We start from the raw sequence: 25,957 nt of genomic DNA on the forward strand, positions 1-25,957 counted from the left end.
ACCTCCCTTCAAAAAAATTTATATATATATATGTGTGTGTGTGTGTGTGTGTGTGTGTTTTCTCAGGTTTTCGCGGGTGTTTGTATGTAGGTCTTTGGTTATTCGGGTCTTCTCCCACGTAAAATTGGAAGTGTCTTGGCGACGTTTCGACGAAGTCTCATTCGTCATCTTCAGGCTGGTGTTCTCGGCTTCGTGCTTCCAGGAGCAAATATATATATATATATATATATATATATATATATATATATATATATATATATATATACATACAGAGAGAGAGAGAGAGAGAGAGAGAGAGAAAGAGAGAGAGAGGAGGGAGGGAGGGAGGGGGGGGAGGGAGAGAGAGAGGGGGGAGAGGGAGAGCAGATGTACAGAAAAGAATAGAATAACAGAATTGGAAGGGAACTTAGAGGTCTTCTACTCCAACCCCCTGCTGAAGCAGGAAACCCTATACCATTTCAGACAAATGGTTGACCACTCTCCTCTTAAAAAAACCCCAGTAATGAAGCATCCACAACTTCTGGAGGCAAGCTGTTCCACTAATTAATTGTTCTCACTTGTCAGGAAAATTCTCTTTATTTCTAGGTTGCTTCTCTCCTTGATTAGTTTCCATCCATAGCTTCTTGTTCTGCTTTCAGGTGCTTTGGAGAATAGGTTGACCCTCTCTTCCTTGTGGCAGCCCCTGAGTTATTGGAAGCCTGCGACAATGTCACTCCTGATCCTCCTTTTCATTAAACTAGACATGTCCAGTTCCTTCAACTGTCATGTGTTTTAGTCTCCAGATCATCTTTGTTGCTCTTCTCTGCACTCTTTCTAGAGTCTCAACATCTTTTTTTAGATCATGGCGACCAAAACTGGATGCAATATTCCAAGTGTGGTCTTACCAAGCATTATAAATGGTATTAACACTTCATGTGATCTTGCTCTTGATGTCTTCCTATAAAGCTTTTAGGTTATTTCATGATATTTGGTCCCAATATTTATGGAATATTTTTATCGACTCTGAATTCTCTAAGTCTGAGGTGTCAAATTCAAGGCCTGTGGGCCAGAATCGGCCTACGGGGTGCTTAGATCTGGAAACAGCGAAGGACTGGCCCGCCGTGATTCTGCCAGCAGAAATGGAGCTCCAGGGGGGTAGACTCCATTTTTGCTGGCAGAGGGCCAGCAAAACAAACGAAAACAAAAAGAGAAATGTTTCCCCTTTTGCATTTGAGCATCCAAGAAGGGTCAGGAAAGGAGAAAGGGAAATAGGAAAGGCAACAAAAAGAAGAAAATGTGGGAAGAGAGCAAGGAATGAAAAAGAAAGAAAGAGAGGAAGGAAAAAGAAAGGAGAAGGAAGAGGGAAGGAAAAAGAGGAAGGAAGGAAGGAAGGAAGGAAGGAAGGAAGGAAGGAAGGAAGGAGATTATAATGAGAGAGAGGGAGGGTCTGAGGGAAGTGCTGACATCAAGCTGGCCATGCCACCCTGCCACACACACACACCAGTGGTGGGTTTCTATAGGTTCGCCCTGGTTCAAGCGAACTGGTAGCGGCGGCAGTGGGAGACTCCGCCCACCCACCCAGACGTCATCAAAAACGCTCTGCGCATGCGCAGAAGCACCGTGCGCTTGCAAAGCGGGCGCACGTGCCTGTGCACTAACAATAGCAAACCGGTAGCACTGGGATTTGAAATCCACTACTGACACACATACACACCAAGGTCAAACACAACCTTGATGCGGCCCTCAATGAAATCGAGTTTGATACCCCTGCTTTAAGCAATGCAAACAGAGAATATTTGAGGTACAAAGTACATTCCTATTTCCGATGCTCCCCATGGAGTCCTCCATAGAATCCTCTAGAATCTTCTATTAGTCATCCAATGTTTATTAAATGTACCAGAGCAATTGTGCCTGAGTGGGCCCTTCCATCTTTTCCAAAAGTTAAATTTCTATCACACTCTACAAAATGAGCTGGGCCACTTGTACAGATTCTTGAGTTAATAAGCTGTTGAAGTACATTCTACCCTTGGGAAAATTTTGGAAGTTTTTGCTCTCTCTCTCTCCCTCTCTCTCTCTCTCTCTCTCTCCCTCCCTCCCTCCCTCTCTCTCTCTCTTTCTCTCTCTCTCTCTCTCATGAGAAGAAAATGTATTAAAGGCATCTTGATTTCCCTTTGACTCTGCCAAAAAAAAGGTTCATTTGATGAAATCACCTCGCTCAATTATTTTCTTGTGGAAATATTAGGAAAGGATTTTGTCAGTGCTGGAAAATTGCTCAAAAAATGTGCAGTTCAGTGTTTCTAAATGGAAGATCGTGAATTTAGGGAAAAAAGAATTCTCTGTCAGGTTGCCATATTGTGGGTATATGTCTATGGAGATTCTCAGTCATCCAGGTCTTGGTTATCCCAAAGGTGCTTTTTCAAGAGGCAACTGGACTTTCTGGTTTTTTCTTTGAAGATGTTTCGCTTCTCATCCAAGAAGCGAATCTTGATAGACTCAAAATCACGTGAAGTGTTAATACCACTTCATAATGCCTTGATAAGGCCACACTTGGAATATTGCATTCAGTTTTGGTCGCCACGATGTAAAAAAGATGTGGAGACTCTAGTGCAGAGAAGAGCAACAAATATGATTAGGGGACTGGAGGCCAAGACATATGAAGACCGGTTGCTGGAGCTGGGTATGTCTAGTTTAATGAAAAGAAGGACTGGGTATGTCTAGTTTAATGAAAAGAAGGACTGAGTATGTCTAGTTTAATGAAAAGAAGGACTAGGGGATTCCAATATCTCAGGGGCTGCCCCAAAGAAAGAGGGAATCAAGCTTTTCTCCAAAGCACCTGAGGGTAGGACAAGAAGCAATGGGTGGAATCAAGGAGAGAATCAACTTAGAACCAAGGAGAAATTTCCTGACAGTTAGAACAATTAATCAGTGGAACAACTTGCCTCCAGAAGTTGTGAATGCTCCAACTCTGGAAAGTTTTTAAGAAGAGATTGGATAACCATTTGTCTGAAGTGGTGTAGGGTTTTCCGCCTAAGCAGAGGGTTGGACTAGAAGACCTCCAAGGTCCCTTCCAACTCTGTTATTCTATTCTATTCTAAGCTTCTTCAGCTCTGACTGGATGGTGAGGAATGGAAGGATTTATACTCCTTGCAGACAGCTGGACGTTTGCATTCTTTTAGCGGGTCATTAAGGTCCCCTGGAGGTTTATCTGTGTCATCAGGGTCACCTGAGTGGTGCCAATGGGTGTGGAGCTATGTCAAAATTGAACAGCCCTCAACAAGGTTGACTCAGCCTTCCATCCTTTCTAAGGTAGGTGAAATGAGGACCCAGTTTGTGGGGGCAATAAGCTGACTTTGTATAAATATACAAAAGGATGAAGGCTATTGCTGAGCACATTGTAAGCCGCCCTGAGTCTTCGGAGAAGGGCGGCATATAAATCAAATTAAAAAAAAAAAAACAAAAAAAAAAAACAGAGAGCAGAGGGATATGACATCATCTATTTCCAATCTACAACACAGTCCTTTCAACAGTTCCAAGAAGTCTCCACCCCCATTTGCGCCACTCATGTTTCTATAGCACACTCGGGCTTCTCACTTTTCTTAAGTGCCCATATTACACACATTGTTGATGAGAGGGTGGGGGGGGCGGTCAAGCATTGAGGAAATCAGGAGTTCTTGAAAAAAAATCACCTTTGAGACAACCGTGACCTGGATGACTGAAAATGGCCTCCCCAGGCTCCAGAGGCCCTCTTGAGGCCCATTTACGGCCTTCCCGAACTTCCGGTAGGCCCGTTTTTTCGCCCTCCCTGAGCCTCCATATGCGCCCTGCATTTACCTGCATCCAAAACGGGCCGCGTGGTGTCTCGGTGATGGGGAGGGGAGGAGCAGAGTGGGCAGGGCCAGCCAGGAGTGGGTTTTGGGGGTTCTCCGAATTGCACAGAATCTTAGCTAGAGGTTCTCCCGAACCCCTGTGAACCCCCAGCAGCCCACCCCTGCTCCATACCCATTTGCAGTATTCAGGTGACCCCGAGGACACAGACAAACCTCCAAGTGGCCTCAACGACTCCCTAAAAAGGATGCAAATGACCAGCTGTCTGCAAGGAGTATCAATCCTTCCATTCCCCACCATCCAGTCAGAGCTGAAGAAGCTTCTCGGATGAGAAGCGAAACGTCTTGAAAAAAGTATCTAAAGATCCAAAGACTTTGTCCACTCAGGAGTCTCTACAGAGGTCTTTGAGCTCAAATTTTCCCCCCCTCAAAAAAAGAAAAGAAAAGAAAAAGAAAAAGAAAAAGAAAAATGGAGGCACTTTGTCTTAGTAAATGTTAGCATTTTATCTCTTTGCTGAGAGACTTTTACATGTCAAGAAGTTGAGTTTGTGTTGATACTAGTTTGAAGGATCCCATTTTCAGTGATTTTTGTGAAGGCACCGCTGTCAAAAATTTTACAGGAGATAAGCCTACAATATTATTATTACTTTTTTTTTTTTTGAGTTGATGAAAAAAGTAAGGATAAGCTGTCAGCTTTGATTGTAATTTTACAGCTATTCGGCTTCTCAGTTTGTCTGCAGTGTTTTATTGCTTGAGTGAACAAAATGAACCCTTTCGTTAAAATAAAAGAATCCTCTCTTTACATAATGAGTAGCGTTCAGCCTTGCTGTATTTTACATAATGCTTTCAGAGATGTGTGTGTGTGTGTGTGTGTGTGTGTTAAGGACATTTAAAAAAAAAAAACACAACCACTAAGCTAATGTAGTGCAAAATCAGTCAATGGCTTTTACACAATTAGCTTTGATGAATTGTTACAGGAATCCAATTAAAAAATATATCAAAGTCTTGTTCATCACATTGCATTATGTGTTGACCATTGTTCTCTGCAATACTGAAAGCCAATTGTTCTTCCTGGCCATCTGCTTGGTGGCACGATATCAATGTGAAATATATTCTGACTCTGAATTCCTCTCGAGAAAACGGGACCTGTTTCAGAAGAGAGGAACGAAGGGAAAAACCAGTCGAAGAGAACTCCTGTTTAATGTAAGGTAAAGGTAACATATGTGCTAATCGTTCCCAACTCTAGGGGGCGGTGCTCATCTCCGTTTCAAAGCCGAAGAGCCAGCGCTGTCCGAAGACGTCTCCGTGGTCATGTGGCCGGCATGACTCAATGCCAAAGGCGCATGGAACGCTGTTCCCTTCCCACCAAAGGTGGTCCCTATTTTTCTACTTGCATTTTTTACCTGCTTTCGAACTGCTAGGTTGGCAGAAGCTGGGACAAGTAACAGGAGCTCACCCCATTACATGGTGGCACTAAGGACTCGAACCGCTGAACCGCTGACCTTTCGATTGACAAGCTCAGCGTCTTAGCCACTAAGCCACCACGTCCCGTCCCTATTCAATGTATAAGATAGATAAAGAGACAAACAATTGATGGATTGAAAGATGAACAGTTTTGACGTTCTTATACATGTAGTCTTCAATTTATGACTACAATAGAGCCCCAAATTTTGGTTGCTAAGTAAGACAATTGTTAAGGGGTTCTTGCCCCATTTACGACCTTTCTTGTCCATTAAGTGAATCACTGCAGGTGTTAAGTTAGTAACATGATAACAATCTGGATCTGGATTGCATTTAGTCTATGTATGGTTACATAGAGACTCAAGGCTGATGTCTCTTTTTGACTCCACCCTATAACACCTCAAATGGAGAAGATACTGATAGAGAAGAAAATATTTATAGAACAGTGGGGTCCTTGTTTCTTTTTCAGCTTGGTTGTTTTCTTGCAGACATTTCATTATCCAACTAGGTAAAACCATCAATGTTAAAAGAGAATGGGGTTGCTCTCTCTTTTACCTATTTTGCAAGCAAACTCTACTCTCTTTGACCGTGTTTTCCCGAAAATAAGACCCTGTCTTATTTTTTTTTGCCACCTAAAAAAGACACCAGGTCTTATTTTTGGGGGAAATGTTGTCCACTGACTCACCTCACTTGCGGATGTTGTCCCTGGCCTCCTTTTCACTGTCAGAGGCCTTTAGGAACATCTTCTGTGGCTGGCAAGACTTTCCTGAAGGCTTCTGCAGCTGATAACAGAGCTCCGGATTGATCCGGAGCTCTGTTATCAGCTGCAGAGGCCTTCAGGAAAGCCTTGCTGGCTTGCCGGCTGCAAAAGAAATGGGCCGGTAAGGCAGGTGTTGGGGTGTGTGAGACCTGGTTGCAACTGTCCGAAAATAAGTAATAGGGCAGCTCCACACACACCCCATCCCTCCCAGCTTAATTTTTACCTGTGCATCCTGGAGTGGGTGGGGTTTTAATTAGGGCTTATTTTGGGGGTAGGGCTTATATTGGCCACACGTGTAAAAATAAAGCTAGGACTTACTACAAGGTAGGTGTTGTGACCTAGGCCCAAGTAGTTATTACCAGACACAATCAGTCGTAAACAAACATATTATTAGAACAGCTGAGAATTACTTCATTCTCAGCTTAGTCCAAATTAATTCCAAAACAAATCCTTCATAAACAGTCCTTCGGCTTATCACAAACCTTTGTCTTCTTTGGCACCCTGCCAAAGGCTTTTCTTGGCAAAATCCCACGAAGTTCAGAAGCAAGAGATACCAACAAGAAAGAAATGTAGCAACGTTGCTTTCCTACAAAGATCCCAAGAGCTGTTGCTGCTCTTTTAAGCCTTCTGGGAGGGGCCAATCATCTCCTGGCCTTACTACCGAGTCGTCCTTTTGGCTTTAGCTGCTCTTGCCTTCTGGCAGCTCTTCGCATGCATGCACTAGGAACAGGCTCCTCCTGTTCCACTGCCTCTCTGCTATCCACCTCTGGAGGCTCCAGAGTCCACGCATCGCTCCCAGATGGCATTGGCCCTATCTCTGCCTCCGACACAGAGCCCTCGTCCGGGCCTTCCCCTGACTCCAGGACTGGCCCATTGTCCTCCCCAGCCTCCTCACTGTCCGACTCTGCTGCCAGCTCCCGCAGGCTGCTGGCGGACCACAACAATAGGTCGTATTTTGGGGGAAACACAGTAGCACTGATGATGTTATCAAGTTGGGTAATGAAATGTCTACAAGAAAACAACCAAGATCAGAGAGCACCAAGGACCTCACAGCTCAACCTCGGATTCCAAATATTCTCTTCTCTATCACTACCATCTGATCGCCAATGTCAGCTCTCGGAGTTCGCTGATCCGGATGCCAGTTTTGATCCACCAGGATTAACGTAGGTCTAACGATAAATCTTCTCCGTTTGATCACATCGTCTCTAATAATTGCATTGCCCAAGATTTTATTCAGTTTCTCATCTGTAATTTATAAATTTCCTGCTGTTTTGAAACACGAGTGCGTTTCATCCCCAGTTCTGGACCCGCTAGATTTGATAGCTACCTCTCTGACGAAGTTGTTTGAAGTCTGACCTTGGCCAAATCTTATCAGTAAGCCCATTGGGAGCTACACAACACTGAGTCATAACACTGTGCATAATTACAAGGCCTTATATAATGTACATAAAAATTTCTCAAAATAACCAGGCTGTTGAAAAACGCTTACCAAGATGTAACTCCAAACAAGCCGACAATATTTGCTTTCCTTTGTAATCAGGCGTCGATTTATTTTTATTTGATTTGATTTCCGACTTGGAAGGGGTGGGAAAAAAAACCCCGATCAGCTATCTTCTGTTCATCTAAGGATATAGAAAAGTCACCTTGGCTGCATTCAGAATCTTCTTCAACAGAATTTGAAGACAAGAACTCGGTTTAAGGGCCCTCCTCTCTTGAAGTGGCCACGTTCTTTATTCCGATTGCACATTTTCTGTCACTGGAAATTGAGAACCGCTCTTCATATGAAGATAAGATGGGCTCCCGGCCATTCATCTGTGTGTGCCATTGACGGCCTTGATTGCTGTTGAATTCTGCCGGCGTTGCCAATTCTCTTCTGCTTTCATTTCCCACCACTGCTGTTTGGCAGGATGCAACGGTGACTTCAGCTAATTGCCAAAGCGTTTGGCCCAGATGACTCAGAATCAATTTCATGCTTTAATCTGGATAAACACTTGTCTTAATGAATACCACTGAACAGACTTCTGCCAAACTTTCCGATTTAGAGATCGAACAAGAACCCCACTGCTGGAATGTGTCAGCAAAGTTTTTGGACACTGTCATTGTTAAATGACTAGGATAGCCTTTCTCGACCTTGAAGACTTGTGGATTTCAACTCCCAGAATTCTCCAGCCAGCATGGCTGGCTGGGGAATTCTGGGAGTTGAAGTCCACGCAAGCCTTAATGTAGCCAAGGTTGAGAAACACAGGATATTTGACATTCTCCCTGAGCAGGGGTGGGCAATTGTGGCTCTTTTACAACCTGTGGACTTCAACTCCCAGAATTCCTGAGACAGCCAAGCTGGCTGGAATTCTGGGAGTTGAAGTCCACAGGTTGTAAAAGAACCACAATTGCCCACCCCGTCACTGAGAATAAGAGAGAGAAAAATTTAGATAATGGATGGCAGGGGAAAGAAAATTAGTGGTCCGTTGACTCTGCGCTTTGAGTTTGTTTGTTTGTTTGTTTGTTTATTGTTTTCTTCTTAACTTATTTGTTAATTATTATAGTTATTATAGTTTATTCATTTTTTAAATTTATTTTATTTTTAATTTTTGTCAGTTGAGGGATGTGTGTTTATTCCAAGCATGTTTAAACCCAGTTCGTGATGACTGACCTGCTACGTCCACCGGACGTTGGTTCCAAGTTTCAACTGCTCTTTCTGTGAAGTAATGTTTTCTCACTTTACTTCTGAATTTCCCTCCCGTCAGAATAACAGAATAACGGAGTTGGGAGGGAGCTTGGAGGTCTTCTAGTCCAACCCCCTATACCAGTGTTGGCGAACCTAACCAGAGCGCGTGCCAGCTGGTCTTCGCATGCGCATGAGTATGCCGGAAACCAGAAAATCATCTTCCCGGCACACAAAATTGCACACCGAACCAGGGGTGGGAGTCAAAAATTTTAGCAACCGGTTCTCTGCCCGGTTGCTGGGTGGGTGTGGCCATGATGAGCGTGGCCTACTCAGCCTCCTGCACCATGGGGATGTGTGTGTGTGTGTTTTCAGCCTCCCCAGGCTCCGGAGGCTTTTCTGGAGTCTCCGGGAGGACGAAAACAGCCTCCCCCGGCCTCTGGAGGTCCTCAGGAGGCCAGAAACAGGCCTGTTTCCAGACTTCCGGTACTTGCAGTAGGCCCATTTTTCTCCCTTTCCAGAGCCTTGGTGTGGGCCCTACACTTACCTGGCATCCAAAATGGGCCAGGTGGAGATTCCAGGGAGGGAAGGGGCTGGGTGGGCAGGGCCAGCCAGTCCTTCAAACTACCAGTTCAGTGAACCAAAGTAAAATTAGCATCCGGTCCGAACTGGCTGAATCCCACCCCTGCACCTAACCAAGGAATGGAGCATCTGGCTTGCTACCAGAACGTCTGATGAACCTATGAAGGAACTATGGATATCAAAGCAACGGCACTTAGCAATAGCACTTAGACTTATATACCGCTTCATAGTGCTTTACAGCACTCTCTGTACAGTTTACAATGTCGGTGTATTTCCCTCAACAATCTGGGTCCTCATTTTACCAACCTCCGATGGATGGAAGGCTGAGTCAACCTTGAGTCGATCAGGATCGAACTGCTGCCAATGAGCAGCGTCCGCCTGCAATACTGCGTTCTACCCACTGCGCCACCAGGGCTCTTGGCAACCTTCAAATGGATTGAAACACATAATGTTAGGGGACCCAGATGCTAATTTTCCTGGACTCATTTTGTACTTGGCCACATAAGCTGCCTCTAACCTGCCCAATTGCAATTTAATCTTTTCCTGTACTTTGGATTGGATTGAATTGCTGTCCAGTGTGATTTGTCGTAATCCTGCAAAGGCTGAACACCGAGTCCCCATCCTCCATGTTCCTCACACTCAAATTTGATATACTGCAGATATAATATTCAAATTTAGCACTGCATTATTCTGTCTGAATTAAATGCAAATTAAACAGGCGAAGGATCTTTTCAGCAAGCAGGGATAGAAAGGCAGGCAGGCAGGCAGGCAGGAAGGAATCAAGGAAGACAAAAATGTGTCTATTCACATGGCCCACATTGGAGTCAAAGAGAGAATAAAAGTTTTCCAAAATAATTATCCCCACACACATCTGTGTTGTATTTTCTTTTCTTTCTTTCTGACGCTGAAGCAAAGCAAGTGAATATGAAATATTAATAGAAGCCTGTTCTAAAAAAGATAAAAATAAAATAGCAAAAAGCCAAACAGCCAGGGATAAAATAAATATACTGGCTATGGAAGACAATTTCTGGTTCAGATCTTACCTCTACCATAAACTCTCTAAATCAGGGGTGTCATCAAGGAGAGAAGCAACCTAGAACTAAGGAGAAATTTCCTGACAGTGAGAACAATTAATCAGTGGAACAACTTGCCTCCAGAAGTTGTGAATGCTCCAACACTGGAACTTTTGAAGATGTTGGATAACCATTTGTCTGAAGTGCTGTAGGGTTTCCTGCCTAAGCAGGAGGTTGGACTAGAAGACCTCCAAGGTCCCTTCTGACTCTGTTATTCTAAAAGTATCATCATCAATAAAGGAGGAGATAAAAACTATAGGAGAGGATCTCTAAAATATATTTCTAAAATTAGATACGGTACAGCAAGACCAAATAGAAAAGAAAAATGGTATAAGTTACTTTTTTCAGTGCTGCTGTAACTTCAAATGGTAAAATAAGGCCTTGATAAGACCACACTTGGAATACTGCATCTAGTTTTGGTTGCCACCAGGGGTGGGATTCTACTGGTTCGGACCAGTTCGGGCGAACTGGTAACTCCGACGATCAGCTGGGAGTGAAACGGTTCGCTTCGATGATCAGGTCGGCCTGCCCACCTGCCCCTGTGCTTTACTTACCTTTATCTTCTCAGCTGATTGGCGCGTCTCAGCTGTGTTACTCCCAAGTGGTAACACAGAAGGTTAGTATTTGTAAAACTGCATGCGCGCACGTGTGAAGCATGCAATTACCGAACCAGTTGTTAAACCAGCAGCATCCCACTACTGGTCGCTTCGATATAAAAAAGATGTGGAGACTCTAGAAAGAGTGCAGAGAAGAGCAACAAAGATGATTAAGGGACTGGAGGGTAAAACATACGAAGAACGGTTGCAGGAATTGGGTATGTCTAGTTTAATGAAAAGAAGGACTAGGGATGACATGACAGCAATGTTCCAATATCTCAGGGATTGCCACAAAGAAGAGGGAGTCAAGCAGGGGTGAAATCCAGCAGGTTCTGACAGGTTCTGGAGAACCAGCAGCAGAAATTTTGAGTAGTTCGGAGAACCGGCAAATACCACCTATGGCTGGCCCCAGAGTGGGGTGGGAATGGAGATTTTGCAATATCCTTTCCCCAGGAGTGGGGTGGGAATGGAGATTTTCCAGTATCCTTCCGGCAGGAATGGGGTGGGAATGGAGATTTTACAATATCCTTTCCCCAGGAGTAGGGTGGGAATGGAGATTTGAGGAATCCTTGCCGTGCCACACCCACCAAGCCACGCCCATCAAGCCACACCACACGCACCAAGCCACGCCCACAGAACCGGTAGTAAAAGAAAATTGGATTTCACCACTGGGTCGACCTATTCTCCAAAGCACCTGAGGGCAGGACAAGAAGCAATGGATCGAAACTAATCAAGGAGAGAAGCAACTTAGAACTAAGTAGAAATTTCCTGACAGTGAGAACAATTAATCAGTGGAACAACTTGCCTCCAGAAGTTGGAAGGTACCTGGTAGGTCATCTAGTCTAACCCCCCATCCAAGCAGGAGACCCTACACCATTTCTGACAGATGGTAGTCCAATCTCTTCTTGAAAGCTTCCAGTGATGAAGCTCCCACAACTTCCGAAGGCAACTTCTGTTCCATTGGTCGATTGTTCTCACTGTCAGAAATATTCTCCTTATTTCCAGGTTGAATCTCTCCTTGTTCAGTTTCCATCCTTTATTCCTTGTCTGGCTTTCAGGTACTTTGGAAAATAGCTTGACCCCGTCCTCTCTGTGGCAGCCCCTCAAATATTGGAAGATGGCTATCCTGTCTCCCCTGGTCCTTCTCTTCGCTAGACTAGCCATGCCCAGTTCTTGCAACCGTTCATCGTATGTTTTAGCCTTCAGTCCCCTAATCATCTTTCTTGCTCTGCACTCTTTCTAGAGTCTCAACATATTTTTTAAACCGTGGTGACCAAAACTGGATGTAGTATTCCAGGTGTGGCCTTACTTATCTTCCGTTATTGTTTCTGTTTGCAGTCACATGGACACTAAAACACCATGTGAGAAAGAAATCACTTGACCTATTATTGTTCATTTTCCATGTTTTGGCCACTCTGCATCCATTTCCCCCCACTCCCTTAATTTCAGGATAATGTTTAGAGAATAATTAGAGAAGCAAATAAGAAACATTTGTTTTTGTGCATGCCCATTCTAGTACAGTATATATATGTGTATTGTTCATATATAATAGCATTGCAAAAGTGAGAATGGCTGCAAGGGTTGAGTCCGAAGGATGATTAGATAGAGTTCTATCTATTGGTGCAGAAAGTGAATTTAATTAATTTGCTTAACAACGCAGATGAAACAGAATTCTCTCTCTCTCTCTCTCTCTCTCCTTACAATGTTCTCTGCCACTAGATTGTAAGGTTTACGTTGCATTAACGAAAGGGATTCTTTTTTATTTATTTTATTTTATTTGTTGATTTATTGATTTATTGAGATGTATGTGTTCTGTGTTCTTGGGTGGGCTGCACCAAGGAAGGCTCATTCAATTTCATTGCATACACGTTGTGCATTGACAATAAAGGTTTGAATCAGTGGTGAAATCTAAAATTTGTTACTACCGGTTCTGTGGGCGTGGCTTGGTGGGGGGGTAATGTGACTGGGTTGGCGTGGCCATTTTTTTTTTTTTTACTTTTAAAACCATTTTTTCTACAACCTCTTCGGCGAAGAGGTTGTAAAAAAATGCTTTCAAAAGCTCTGACGATCCCAGCTGAGTTGCCTGATCAGTAGAGGTTTTTTTTCTTTAAAATGCCTCTGACGATCGGGCAACTCAGCTTGGATCGTCAGAGGCTTTTAAAAGAAAAAAAGCCTCTGATGATCGCGCGGCTCAGCTAGGCATGGGGGGGGCAGGGATTTTTGCTACCGGTTCTCCGAACCACCCGCCTCCATCGCTACCGATTTGCTATACATTTGTGCAAGGGTGTGATCTGGAGAAAAAGAAAAGAGGGGAGAATCTGTAGCGATTCTCAATCATTCAGGTCATGGTTGTCCCAAAGGTGCTTTTTCTGGAAGCAATTGGACTTTCTTGGGTTTTTTTCTTTTTCTTTTGAAGACGTTTCGCTTCTCATCCAAGAAGCTTCTTCAGCTCTGACTGAACCGACCATCTTCCCCACCATCCCGTCAGAGCTGAAGAAGCTTCTTGGATGAGAAGCGAAACGTCTTCAAAGAAAAACCAGAAAGTCCAGTGGCCTCTTGTAAAAAGCACCTTTGGGAGAATGAATGATAGTTTCTTTATGGGAGAAACTGAAGTACAAATCAAACTACAGGTAATCCTCAATTTACGACCGTTCATTTAGTGATCATTCAAAGTTGTAACAGCCCTGAAAAAAAGCGACTTATCGCCGTTTTTCCACACTTACGACCATTGCAGCATCTCTGTGGTCATGTGATCAGATTTCAGATGCTTGGTCATCCAGCTCATGGTTGTCCCAAAAGGGCTTTTTCTGGAGGCAACTGGATTTTCTTGTTTTTTCCAATTGAAGACATTTCGCTTGTCATCCGTCAGCTCTAATGGGATGGTGGGGAACGGAAGGATTTATATTCCTTGCAGACAGCTGGTCATTTGCATCCTTTTAGAGGGTCCTTGAAGCACTTGGAGGTTTATCTGGACTTTCTTGTTTTTTCTATTTCTCCTTTCATTCCCCACCATCCCATTCTTCAGAGCTGAAGAAGCTTCTTGAATGAGAAGCGAAACGTCTTCAATAAGAAAAAACAAGGAAGTTGCCTCCAAAAAAAGCACCTTCGGATTTGGTGGGCGTAGCTTGGTGGGCGTGGCAGGGGAAGGATACTGCAAAATCCCCATTCCCTCCCTACTCCTGGGGGAAGGATACTCCAAAATCCCCATTCCCTCCCTACTCCTGGGGGAAGGATACTGCAAAATCTCCATTCCCACCACACTTCAGGGAAAGGATACTGCAAAATCCCCATTCCCTCCCACACTCCTGGGGGAAGGATACTGCAAAATCTCCATTCTCTCCCCACTCTGGGGCCAGCCAGAGGTGGTATTTGCCGGTTCTCTGAACTACTCAAAATTTCCGCTACCGGTTCTCCAGAACCTGTCAGAACCTGCTGGATTTCACCCCTGCCTTCGGGACAAAAGAGGGGGTGTTTGTTGTTTTTGTTGTTGTTGTTATAAGCTTTTTCTTCCCTCAAACAACTCAGGAGCAACTAATCTCCCATTTTTTTTCAAAGGGGGACGATGTGTTTGCTTGTCCCAATTGATCTGGTGGCAATCTGTCATGGCAGCTGTCATTTGTCTTAGCAGCAGGGTACTAAGCAACCTGATTAAACTCAAGGGAGAACAAGATTCGCCAGAAGGAAACTCATGTTTAGTCAGGTTATCTAAATGGTGTGTAGGACGCTTGGAGAAATGTAAGGGGCTGTGTGTGGAAATGAACTAATAAACTGCAGAGCGTTTTGGATAGAAAAGAAGGAGAAGAGAAAGGAGGTCAGGGAATTAAAATGCTAAAGAAGCAGAATGAGAAGCATATGGTGGATGAACCTGCAAGGATTCTATGTTGATTTGGGCACTTTCCAAGTGAAGATTTGGGAAGCCCATTTGAGAAATGTATTTATTTATTTATTTATATCCCCACGTTATTATTTTTATCAATAACTCAAGATGGAGAAGACACATAATACTCCTTCCTTCTCCTATTTTGCCCACAGCATCAACCCTGTGAGGTATGTTGGCCTGAGAGAGAGGGCCTGGCCCAAAGTCACCCAGCTGGCTTTCATGCTTAAGGTGGGACTAGAACTCACTGTCTCCTGGTGATTGTCCCAAAGTCACCCAGCTGGCTTTCATGCCTAAGGTGGACTCATAAAACCTCAACTATTTCAGAATATCTTCAGAGATTGACGTTGGCGAAAATTGATGTTGAACGTGTAAAATGGTTGCCTCTAATGTACTGTATTCATTCATATTTTGCATGATGTATTGTACCGTTGCTCTGGTGTCCACTACTTAGGCTGAAATAACATAACATAACATATAAATATATAAAAATTGCTTTGTGTGCCTGTGTTCCAGCATAACTCTGGAACGCCTCGAGCAATATCAACCAAACTTGGTACACAGATGACTTACTCTCTGGAAAGAAATACTGTGGGGGTAAGACACCCCTAATGGCAGCGTGGAAGCTTCCAGCCTAATATGAAAGATGCTTGCTTCAGGGTTTTACTTGGAGTTGGGGTTTTTCTGGAATGCTGACACCTAACACCCCTCGGGGTATGTGTTCTGTTAAGATACAACCTGTTGTGCCTTAAAATGGCTTCTACTGTACTGCCTTAAAATGGCTTCTACTGTGCAGCACAGTGGAGTTGCCATGGTAATGGCTTCACAGTACTCCACAAGGCAGCTCCCTCTGGTAAGGGGGAAAATCCAACATTAGAAATTATGTTTAGTCCGGACATTTTCAACAAGGCTTTGATTATCTTGAGGACAAATGTATGGCCATGATCAATAAAACCAAGATCAGAAAAAAGCATACCAAATGATCATGGCTCAGCTAGCAAAACAACAAGGTAGTATCATTTTACTTGACGCTTCTGAGGGCACAGGGAAAACATTTTTAACTAATTTAATTGTCGCCAAAATCAGGGCTCAGGGTGAAGTTGCTCTTCCTGTCTACTACAGGATTGTGATAAATAAATACTCGGGCAAGGCCGGGTTATTAGTTAGTAACATATAAATCTTCTCCAAAATTAAACTCTGTGGCCCTCGTTTTATTATGGAATTTGATTTCAACTTCTTACGCCACTAGCCAACCTCCAAATTACCCTTTCGCCCAAAACGAAAAGAAAAGATCAAAAGAAAAAAAAAACATTCAGATATAATGATTTAATGATGTTGTGCATTACTCTCAGGTTTTTAGAACATGTAAGCTGAATATCTCACCACCAAAATGCAAATTTGATTTTTTTTTTTTCTGTTGCTCTGTATGAAGAGTGTGCATTATTGATTTGCTACGGGATGCTTTTTTTCTCCTCGGTGACATTCAAATCATGTTATCAACCGTTGTGTGATGGAGGTATTAAACAGCTTTTGATGTAGATAGTTTATCAGTTCTGTAAACTTGTTATTCTCTCTCTCTCTCTCTCTTTCCCAGGCCAGCCCTGCTCCTATTATTGTCAATACAGATACGTTGGACACCATCCCCTATGTAAGTTTTTTTAAAAAATTCTTGTCTTTCTTCATTGTGGTTTTTCTGTGGGATTAAGTTAGTAGGTAGGGAACTTATGCCAGACCACTTAATCATTGCCTGATCTCTGGCTGGTTGCCCTCCAAATATTAAATGGCAGTAAAGGTAAAGGTTCCCCTCGCACATATGTGCAAGTCGTTCCCGACTCTAGGGGGCGGTGCTCATCTCCATGTCAAAGCCCAAGAGCCAGCGTTGTCTGAAGACATCTCTGTGGTCATGTGGCCGGCAAAGGCGCACGGAACGCTGTTACCTTCCCACCAAAGGTGGTCCCTATTTTTCTACTTGCACTTTTTACCTGCTTTCGAACTGCTAGGTTGGCAGAAGCTGGGACAAGGAACGGGAGCTCACCCCGTTACGCGGCACTAGGGATTCGAACCGCTGAACTGCCAACCTTTCAATCAACAAGCTCAGCATCTTAGCCACTGAGCCACCGCGTCCCTACTAAATGCCTGAGGTCTGGCCAAATCCTAATTTTTAATTTAATTTCAGAGGAAAGAATATCTGTTAAAAAGTCAGTAACAAACCCAGTGGTGGGTTGTTCCCAGTTCGCACCGGTTCGCAAGAACCGGTAGTAAAAATTTGTAGTAGTTCGGAGAACCAGTAATAACATTGGCTGGCCACGCCCCCAAACCCATCCCCGGCCCAGTCGCCGCTCGCTTACCCCGCCCACCTCATCAGAGGCTTTTTTAAAAAACTTTTAAAAACATTTTTTCTACAACCTCTTCGGCCGAAAAAATGCTTTTAAAAGTAAAAAAAAAGCCTCTGACGATTGCGCGGCTCAGCTGGGATCGTCAGAGGCTTTTAAAAGCATTTTTTCTACAACCTCTTCGGCTGAAGAGGTTGTAGGAAACGAAATGCTTTTAAAAGCCTCTGGCAATGCCAGCTGAGTTGCCTGATCGTCAGAGGCTTTTAAAAGCATTTTTTTCTGCAACCTCTTAAGGTTGTAGAAAAAATGCTTTTAAAAGTAAAAAAAAAAAAGTTGGCCACGCCCACCCAGTCACATTACCCCTACCAAGCCACGCCCACAAAATAAGCCACACCCACAGAACAGGTAGTAAAAAAAATTAGAACCCACTCCTGAACAAGCCCTCTATTTAGCAATGGCTCCTTCCACATTTGATAATTTGGGGTGGGGGGGTTGCATCTATTTGTACAATCTCAAGATCTGCAACTTTAGTATAATCTCCTAGCGTTGGTGCCCTTTGTTCACTCAACAAAAACATTTATAACAAAAACATTTATAAAATAGGCTACAGGAAAGTCCACCGCCTTCTAGAAACAAATAATGCCATATTATTAACGTGCATGTGATTGCATTGGTGGTTATGTTGCATTGATTCAACTTTGGGGTTGTACCAGGTAGTTGTGATGACCTGGGGCATGGCACAGAGGCAAAACAGGCAGCTGGCAGTTCAAACCATCCCTTTATTGCTCCAAATTTCCCCAAACGCTCCCATGTTTCTGGCAAGTCCCAGAGCAAAGTGATGACACACACACACACATACCTCCAGCAGCCTCTGGCTGCAAAAGTAGTCCAGCCCAATGCTGTGAGCACAACGGCTGCAAAGCAAGAAATCCAGCAGGGCAAGTCAATGAGTCCAGGAAGCAAAGGAGCAAGGCAATTAATCCAGGAAGCCAGGAAGAAAGCAGGAAATTCAGGAAACTTCAAACGTCGGCAACGGCACTCAACACTCCAGGAATTCAGCGTTTGTTCCCAACAAATGCCCCTCCCCACAGTGTCTCCTTAAGTCTCAGACCCCAGGTATGCCTTGTGAAGAGGGACAAGGTGCTCTCCTCCCGAGTAGTCAGGTCAGCTTGTGCTGTTCTCGCCTTCTCTCCACTCTCCGTGCTTGAGGATCAGGAGGGGGTGTTCCTTGCTCATCGCCTGAGCTCTGTCTCTCATGTTCACTGCTTAGCCTCTCTTGGTCATCCTGCCCACCTTCCGCCCTGCCTACAAGCCAGTGGTGAAATGTAAAATTTGTTACTACCAGTTCTGTGGGCGTGGCTTGGTGGTGGGGGTAATATGACTGAGTGGGTGTGGTCAACTTTTTTTTTTACTTTTAAAACCATTTTTTCTACAATCTAAAAAAATGCTTTTAAAGCCTCTGACGATCCCAGCTGACTTGCCTGATCGGCAGAAGCTGTTTTTTTTTTAAACCTCTGATGATCCCAGCTGACTTGCCTGATTAGCAGAGGCTTTTTTTCCTTTTAAAAACATTTTTTCTATAACCTCTTTGGCCGAAGAGGTTGTAGAAAAAATGCTTTTAAAAGCCTCTGATGATCCCAGCTGAGCCGTGCAATCATCAGAGGCATTTTTTTTTACTTTTAAAAGCATTTTTTCAGCCAAACAGGTTGTAGAAAAAATGCTTTTAAAAATTAAAAAAAAGCCTCTGATGATTGCGCGGCTCAGCTGGGCAATGGGGGGGGCAGGGATTTTTGCTACCAGTTCTCCGAACCACCCGCCTCCATCGCTACCGGATCGGGCGATCCGGTCCAAACCGGGAGCATTTCACCCCTGCTACAAGCTGTCCCAATCCTGCCATAACTCGGCCTGCTCCTCCTCATTTTCCTCCGAAGCCAACAAAGCTGCCCCCTCAATCTCTGTTTGCTCCAGTTCTGGCTCGTCTTCCTCCGCCGATTCAGGCTCCGAAGGGGATATGACAGTAGTCCTCGACTTACAACAGTTCATTTGGTGACAGTTCGAAGTTACAATGGCACTGAAAAAAAAGAGACTTATGGCCGTTTTTCAACTTACGGTTGTTATAGCATTCCCATGGCCACATGACCAAAACTCAGCAACTGACTCATATTTATGACGGTTACAGTGTCCGGGTGTCACGTGATCACCTTTTGTGACCTTCTGACCAGCAATGAGGAAGCCAGATTCACTTAACAACCATGTCGCTTACTTCACAACTGCAGTGATTGACTTGGTCATTTTTTCCTTCCTTTTTTTGAAATACTTTTTATTGTTTTATATATCATACATTCCATTTCTATGTTGAGCAGTGTGTTCTCTAGGTGTCCATGGTGTTAACATACAAACATCATCATCGTCACTATAATCATATATAGATAGATAGATAGACAGAGATAGGGATAGAGATAGAGATAGATAGATAGATAGATAGATAGATGATAGATAGATAGATAGATAGATAGATAGATAGATAGATAGATAGATCGATCTTTAGCCAGGTTCTACCTACGTAAACCAAGATGTTATGCAGCCCTAGTTCAGTGAACTCACAATTCACTAGTTTCTGGGCTTTTTTTCCTCCTTTTCTTCTGGCAGCCAGCAGACCCTTTGCTCCCCATTGGGAGACTAAGATAGATCTATTTCGGCCTTATAAGGCCTCATCAGTTAGACACACCCTCATCTCATGTATCCTCCCTGTAAAGGTACAATATTTGTTTTTCTTTCTTTTTCATAGGTTTTATGTGTATGTCTCTTTAGCCAGGTTCTACCTACGTAAACCAAGAAGTATATATATGTATGTATCTATGTATGTATATGTATTACAAACTATTCTAAAAATACGAGTTCCAGATATATTAGTAATTTGATTTTCAAGAAGCTGAGGTTATTGCCCATGATAGGACTAAAGGAGGACGCCTACTAAAAGAAGCCTGGTTCTCCAATAACAATTCCATCAACAGGCATATCGAACTGTCACCAGCCTACCAGGCTGTGAGACACCAGGAAAGACCCTGCAGGATGAGCAGAGACGGCTTTCCATCAGTGAGCAGGGACCAAAGGCACCCACCCCCCACCTCTGAGCATGCAGACTCAGCTTGTGAAGGCATAGTTAGTCCTGACCAAACACAGAGCAACCCAACTGGGCTGTCTCAAACTGTAACAGATAGGATTAATGAGAAATGAACCTGGCCGACCACAAGGTCACGGACAAGGCAGCAAATTGCAATAGTTGACAGGCTAAAATCATCCCCCACTGATAAGCAAGCTAGGAGGGAGGAAACAATAGAAATTAAGCCTCCATCATCCAGCATGGCAACAGCAAAAACAATTCAGCTAATTAGACGTGAGAGACGGCTGGAAGGGCCTATTACACGTGCAATGGCCAAATTGATTAATGGCATATAAAGGCAGAGATCTCTGTAATGGTAGTTTAATACTCTGACAATGTCAGCAGATGGCTGACGAAAGCGTAGTAAAATAAAATTTTAATTATTTTAAAATTTTAAGTTCCGGAGCTCGCAGGATGTCTGCTTCTTTACATATGTATGTATGTATGTATGTATGTATGTATGTATGTATATGTATATGTATGTGTTTTCTGAGGTTTTCGCGGGTATTTGTATGTAGCTCTTTGGTTATTCGGGTTTTCTCCCGCGTAAAATTGGAAATGTCTTGGCGACGTTTCTACGAAGTCTCATTCGTCATCTTCAGGCTGGTGTTTTCGGCTTCGTGCTTCTAGGAGCAAGTATATGTATGTGTATATATGTATGTGTGTATGAGTATATGTATGAGTATATGTATGTGTATATATACTGTATATGTATATATAAACGAATATATGGTAATGTATAAATAAATATTTATTTATTTATGTAATTTATATGCCACCCTTCTCCCGAAGGACTCAGGGCGGCTTACAAAGAAAACATTCAACAAATTCGAAAATTACATAAAAATTAAAATCCAATTAAAATTAATTAAAATTATTTCAATGTAAAAATCCCCCAACGGATCAGCCCATTTGATGAAAGAGCCACGTCTTCAGTTCGCGGCGGAACGAGAGGAGGTCAGGGGCTGTCCTAAGCCTGGTGGGCAACCCATTCCAGAGGATCGGCGCTCCCACAGAGAACGCTCTCCCCCTGGGGGCCGCCAGCCGACATTGTCTGGCTGACGGCACCCAGAGGAGGTCCGCTCTGTGGGAGCTCACAGGACGATGAGAGGATGGCAGGGGATGATCGTGCAAGTACCCCGGGCCTAAGCCATGTAGGGCTTTATAGGTGAGCACCAGCACCTTGAAATGGACCTGAAGGACCACCGGTAGCCAGTGCAGCTCGCGCAGGAGAGGTGTCACACGGGAGTAACGAGAAGCCCCCGTAACAACCCGTAAATATGCAATAATATCAATCAACTTTACAACATATACTATCTTCCATCAACGTATCGATTATATAACCATCAAAATAATAGCTCATCTGTTTGTCTTTCTCATGTAGACCATATTTCATCCAATTCCACTCCTCTAACCTCAACATCTGTCATTTAACCATTTGTAAAATAATTCCCATGTTATAAAATAATCTGATCATTTCAGATTATTTCCGGTCCTTTCTTCCTTTCTAGAACCAACCAAATAAAAAAAATTTCACTGAGATTCTTCTTTTTTAAAAAAGTAGATTCTGTCTTCCCTTTTCTCTCTAACCCTCAATTCAATGCATTGGCCTATATTTATCAGTCTTCATTTAATTTACGGTTCAAGAAGCAGATGGGCTCATGTCTAAAAGGTTGGTTAGAGCTACAAGGGAGAAAAACTCTTAAGATCAGCTAAATTATAACTTTTCCTCAATGTGTAATGAAGCAGCGAGGCAGCTGCTAATGTCCTTCAGCAAAGCATCATCAATTAACAATCCTTAGGAGAAATTCCTCACTTCACAGTATTTTACGGGTGGCTTTCTGGGTATTGATAGAGCTCCCCCCCCCGCCCCCCAAATAGCAGACTGGATGAGGTTTTCATGTTGTGCATTTGTATCCTTCTTTTTGTGCAGTGTTTTAGTAAAACGTACAATGGGCAAGAGTATGCCTATCTATCAATCACTGCAGAGAAAAAGTTTGGAAAGAGATTTACGACACACACCACTCCAATAGTAATTCCACTTAAAAGATGTTGCTGCTGGACAACAGAGAATTAATAGAAAAGGCATACTTTTTTGTGCCTAACCTATTTCATAATTGTTCTGTTTCTGTTATGATCTTATTGCTTAATTGCACAAAATGTAATAGAACAGCCTGTTTGGTCTAATTCAGGGGTGTTAAATAGGGTTGCCAGGTCTGCTTCCAAAAAATAGCGGACAAGCGGGGGGGAGGGGTTAAGTAGTAAAAAAATTTAAAAATTTTTTTACAATTAAATTATATATTTTCTTACAAACATTTTAACATGCCATTTTAGGTCAGTCGACACAAGCTACAATACATTTTTAAAATGTGAACTGTACATAATTTTATAATATATTTTTATTTTAATCTCATTATTTTTTTCGGAGAATCGAGTTCAATGGATATTCGATCTTTGTCTCATTCTAACTTATGAAAAAAAAGACAAAACGCGATTCTCCTATTCTTATTCTCTTAGACTGTACAGCTTTAGATTATGTACTATTTCATCATAAAGCTTTTGAATAAAAAAAAATGTCCACTATTTTGTGAAAAAAAATAGTGAACATAATGTGAAAAAAGTGGACTGTCCGCTCAAATAGTGGACACCTGGCAACCCTACGCTTTGAACTCGATTTCATTGAAGACCGCATCAGGGGTTGTGTTGTGACCTCATGGGGCCGGGAGGGGGGCATGGCCAGGGTGGGTGTGGCCATCTTGCTGTCACTCATTGAGGCTCCGTTTTCGGCCATGAAGGCCCTCCTGGGCTCCGTTTTTGGCCACGACAGCCCTACTGCAGCCCTCTGCCAGTGAAAACGGAGCTTGGGAGGGCCACTTGCGGCCTCCCCAAGCTCCATTTTCACTGGCAGAGACACTGCGGGCTGGTCCTTCACTATTTCCAGGGCAGGTCCATGGGCCAGATCTAAGCCCCCCCTCCCGGGCCAGATCCAGCCCCTGGGCCTTGGCAGTGGTTAGAATGCGGTACTGCAGGCTACTTCTGCTGACTGCTGGCTGCCAGCAATTTGGCAGTTCGATCCTCACCAGGCTTAAGGTTGACTCAGCCTCCCATCCTTCCGAGGTTGGTAAAATGAGGACCCGGATTGTTGGGGGCAAGAAGCTGACCCTGTAAACCGCTTAGAGAGGGCTGTAAAGCACTGTGAAATGGTATATAAATCTAAGTGCTATTTGCTGTTTGCAACCTTCCCAAATACAGTAGCTTCTCACTCACAAAGTCACTGGGGGAGCCAGATACTTCACTTAGAGAAGTAGCCAAAATTGTGGAAACCTTTTGGGAAAAGTGTATTTTCTAAAATTGGTAATAACACCACTTTTTTTTTTTTTGAGTAGTACCATAACATTATATATCAATGGAAAGATAATTTAATCAAGAATGTAATGCAATAACTTTTATGAAGGATTTGCTATTAGAATAGCAGTTACAGGATAAAGAAGAAAAGTGAAACGCGTAGAAAAAAACGAGATATACCAGCAACAAGGTGACAGTCATATAGTCATAAGTGGGAGGAGATGGGTGATAGGAACGATGAGAAGATTAATAGTAGTGCAGACTTAGTGAATAGTTTGACAGTGTTGAGGGAATTATTTGTTTAGCAGAGTGATGGCGTTCGGGGAAAAACTGTCCTTGTGTCTAGTTGTTCTGGTGTGCAGTGCTCTATAGTGTCGTTTTGAGGGTAGGAGTTGAAACAGTTTATGTCCAGGATGTGAGGAGTCTGTAAATATTTTCACAGCCCTCTTTTTGACTTGTGCAGTATACAGGTCCTCAATGGAAGGCAGGTTGGTAGCCATTGTTTTTTCTGCAGTTTTAATTATCCTCTGAAGTCTGTGTCTGTCTTGTTGGGTTGCAGAACCCAACCAGACAGTTGTTGTTGTTGTTGTTGTTGTTGTTGTTGTTGTTGTTGTTGTTGTTGTTATTATTATTATTATTATTATTATTATTATTATTATTAACAAAGAAGTTGTAAAATTGGTGTGATTTGTTTGACAACCGTCTTGCTTGGCCATGGAATTCTGGTCCCAGTGACAGTCGTAAGTTGAAAACCTCCTGTTCTTTGTTGAAAAAAAAGACATTAAAATATATATCCACTAGATTTTCCTAGTGGCCTTTCATCCCAAATTTAATGAGATCTGTTCCACTTCAGCTGAGCTGAGGCACAGTAAATTTTCCTTTAGTATAGAAACTCCATTGTCCAGACTTTCTCTTATAAGCGGATAATTTTTGGTGGGTTGAACTAATGCCCTGCGTTGCCTCTTTTCTCCTGTCAATCGATACTTCATGGAAGACCACGAAACATCAATAAAATTTAATTTTTATGGAAGGCAATTGCCTATCCCAGAGCTGAAACCGGCTCCCTGTTCATTTCTCTTTTGCTTTTGGTCGTAGTCTTCGGAGAGGCCTACAGAGAGTTCAGGATCAACATCCCCATTAATTCTAACATTTCTGTGATATTTCCAACATCACAGGACCTATTTTCCTGGAGAGTGAAGGACTTTCTTCCTCTCCCTGGGGCACACCCTTTCATGATTGCCTTAAGCATGTCCGCTGCAGGCAATTGAATGACTTGAAGCATAATTTTCGACGTGAGCGACAGCAAGGAAGAAAACTGAATATGGAAAAAGACAAGAGAAGAAAGGGGAAAAAAAACAACCCCCGAATCTTCTGAGGAAACAGATGCTCCCAAAACAGAGAATAGGCAATCGGGCTCATTCCAGATATTGCTTATCTGCCATCCTCAGCATCCCTCGCATTCTAGGATTGCTGAGAATTCTAATTCAGCCACATCTGGGGAGTCTAGAGATGGAAGAAATAAAGATCAGGGCCACAGAATATTTGGAGGAAGGATTAAGAGGAGATGGAGCACAGGAGGGGGGCTATTGATTTGCTTCATTTGGGTGGGGCTCAGATGCTGCTTCAATCCAACAGGGCTCGGAGCAATTTACAATCCCTTCTTAGAATAAGGCAGGGATGAAATCCAGCAGGTTCTGACAGGTTCTGGAGAACCGGTAGCGGAAATTTTAAGTAGTTCGGCGAACCGGTAGCGGAAATTTTGAGTAGTTCAGAGAACTGGCAAATACCACCTCTCGCTGGCCCCAGAGTGGGGTGGGAATGGAGATTTTGCAGTATCCTTCCCCTGGGGTGGGGTGGGAATGGAGATTTTGCCACATCCTTCCCCTGCCACGCCCACCAAGCCATACCCACAGAACTGGTAATAAAAAAAATTGGATTTCACCACTGGAATAAGGGTTTAAAATAAAAGATGGCATGTTTAAATGAGAAAACAGGACAATATAATGACGGCAAAATTGCAAAGAACAGTCACATGTGGATGAGATTGGGAAAAAGGTTTCCTTCCTTCCTTCCTTCCTTCCTTCCTTCCTTCCTTCCTTCCTTCCTTCCTCCCTTTCCTCTCTCCCTTCTTCCTTCCTTCCCTCCCTCCCACCCTCCCTCCCTTCTCCTTCCCTCCCTCCATTCTCCTCCCTTTCCTCCCTCCCTTCTCCTCCCTTCCGCCCTCCCTCTCTTCCTCCCTCCCTCCTTCCATTCTCCTTCCCTCCCTCCCTTCTCCTTCCTTCCTCCCTCCCTTCCTTTCCCC

At 43.4% G+C, this 25,957-nt stretch overlaps 1 protein-coding gene across 2 annotated transcripts in view; it reads left to right on the forward strand.

Annotated features, from left to right (window-relative positions):
* Positions 1–25,957, forward strand: part of DLG2 (discs large MAGUK scaffold protein 2) — a 1,162,532-nt gene that overhangs the window by 823,913 nt on the left and 312,662 nt on the right. For both annotated transcript variants that reach the window (XM_070942955.1, XM_070942956.1), the window contains one exon: positions 16,409–16,462. In XM_070942955.1, coding sequence (XP_070799056.1) covers positions 16,409–16,462 — 54 coding nt within the window. The remainder of the gene's footprint in view (positions 1–16,408; positions 16,463–25,957) is intronic.

Source organism: Pituophis catenifer, unplaced genomic scaffold (genome assembly GCF_029215685.1).
Source record: "Pituophis catenifer annectens isolate HBS135680 unplaced genomic scaffold, rPitCat1.0.hap2 SCAF_4, whole genome shotgun sequence".
In the NCBI taxonomy this organism is placed as follows: domain Eukaryota; kingdom Metazoa; phylum Chordata; class Lepidosauria; order Squamata; family Colubridae; genus Pituophis; species Pituophis catenifer.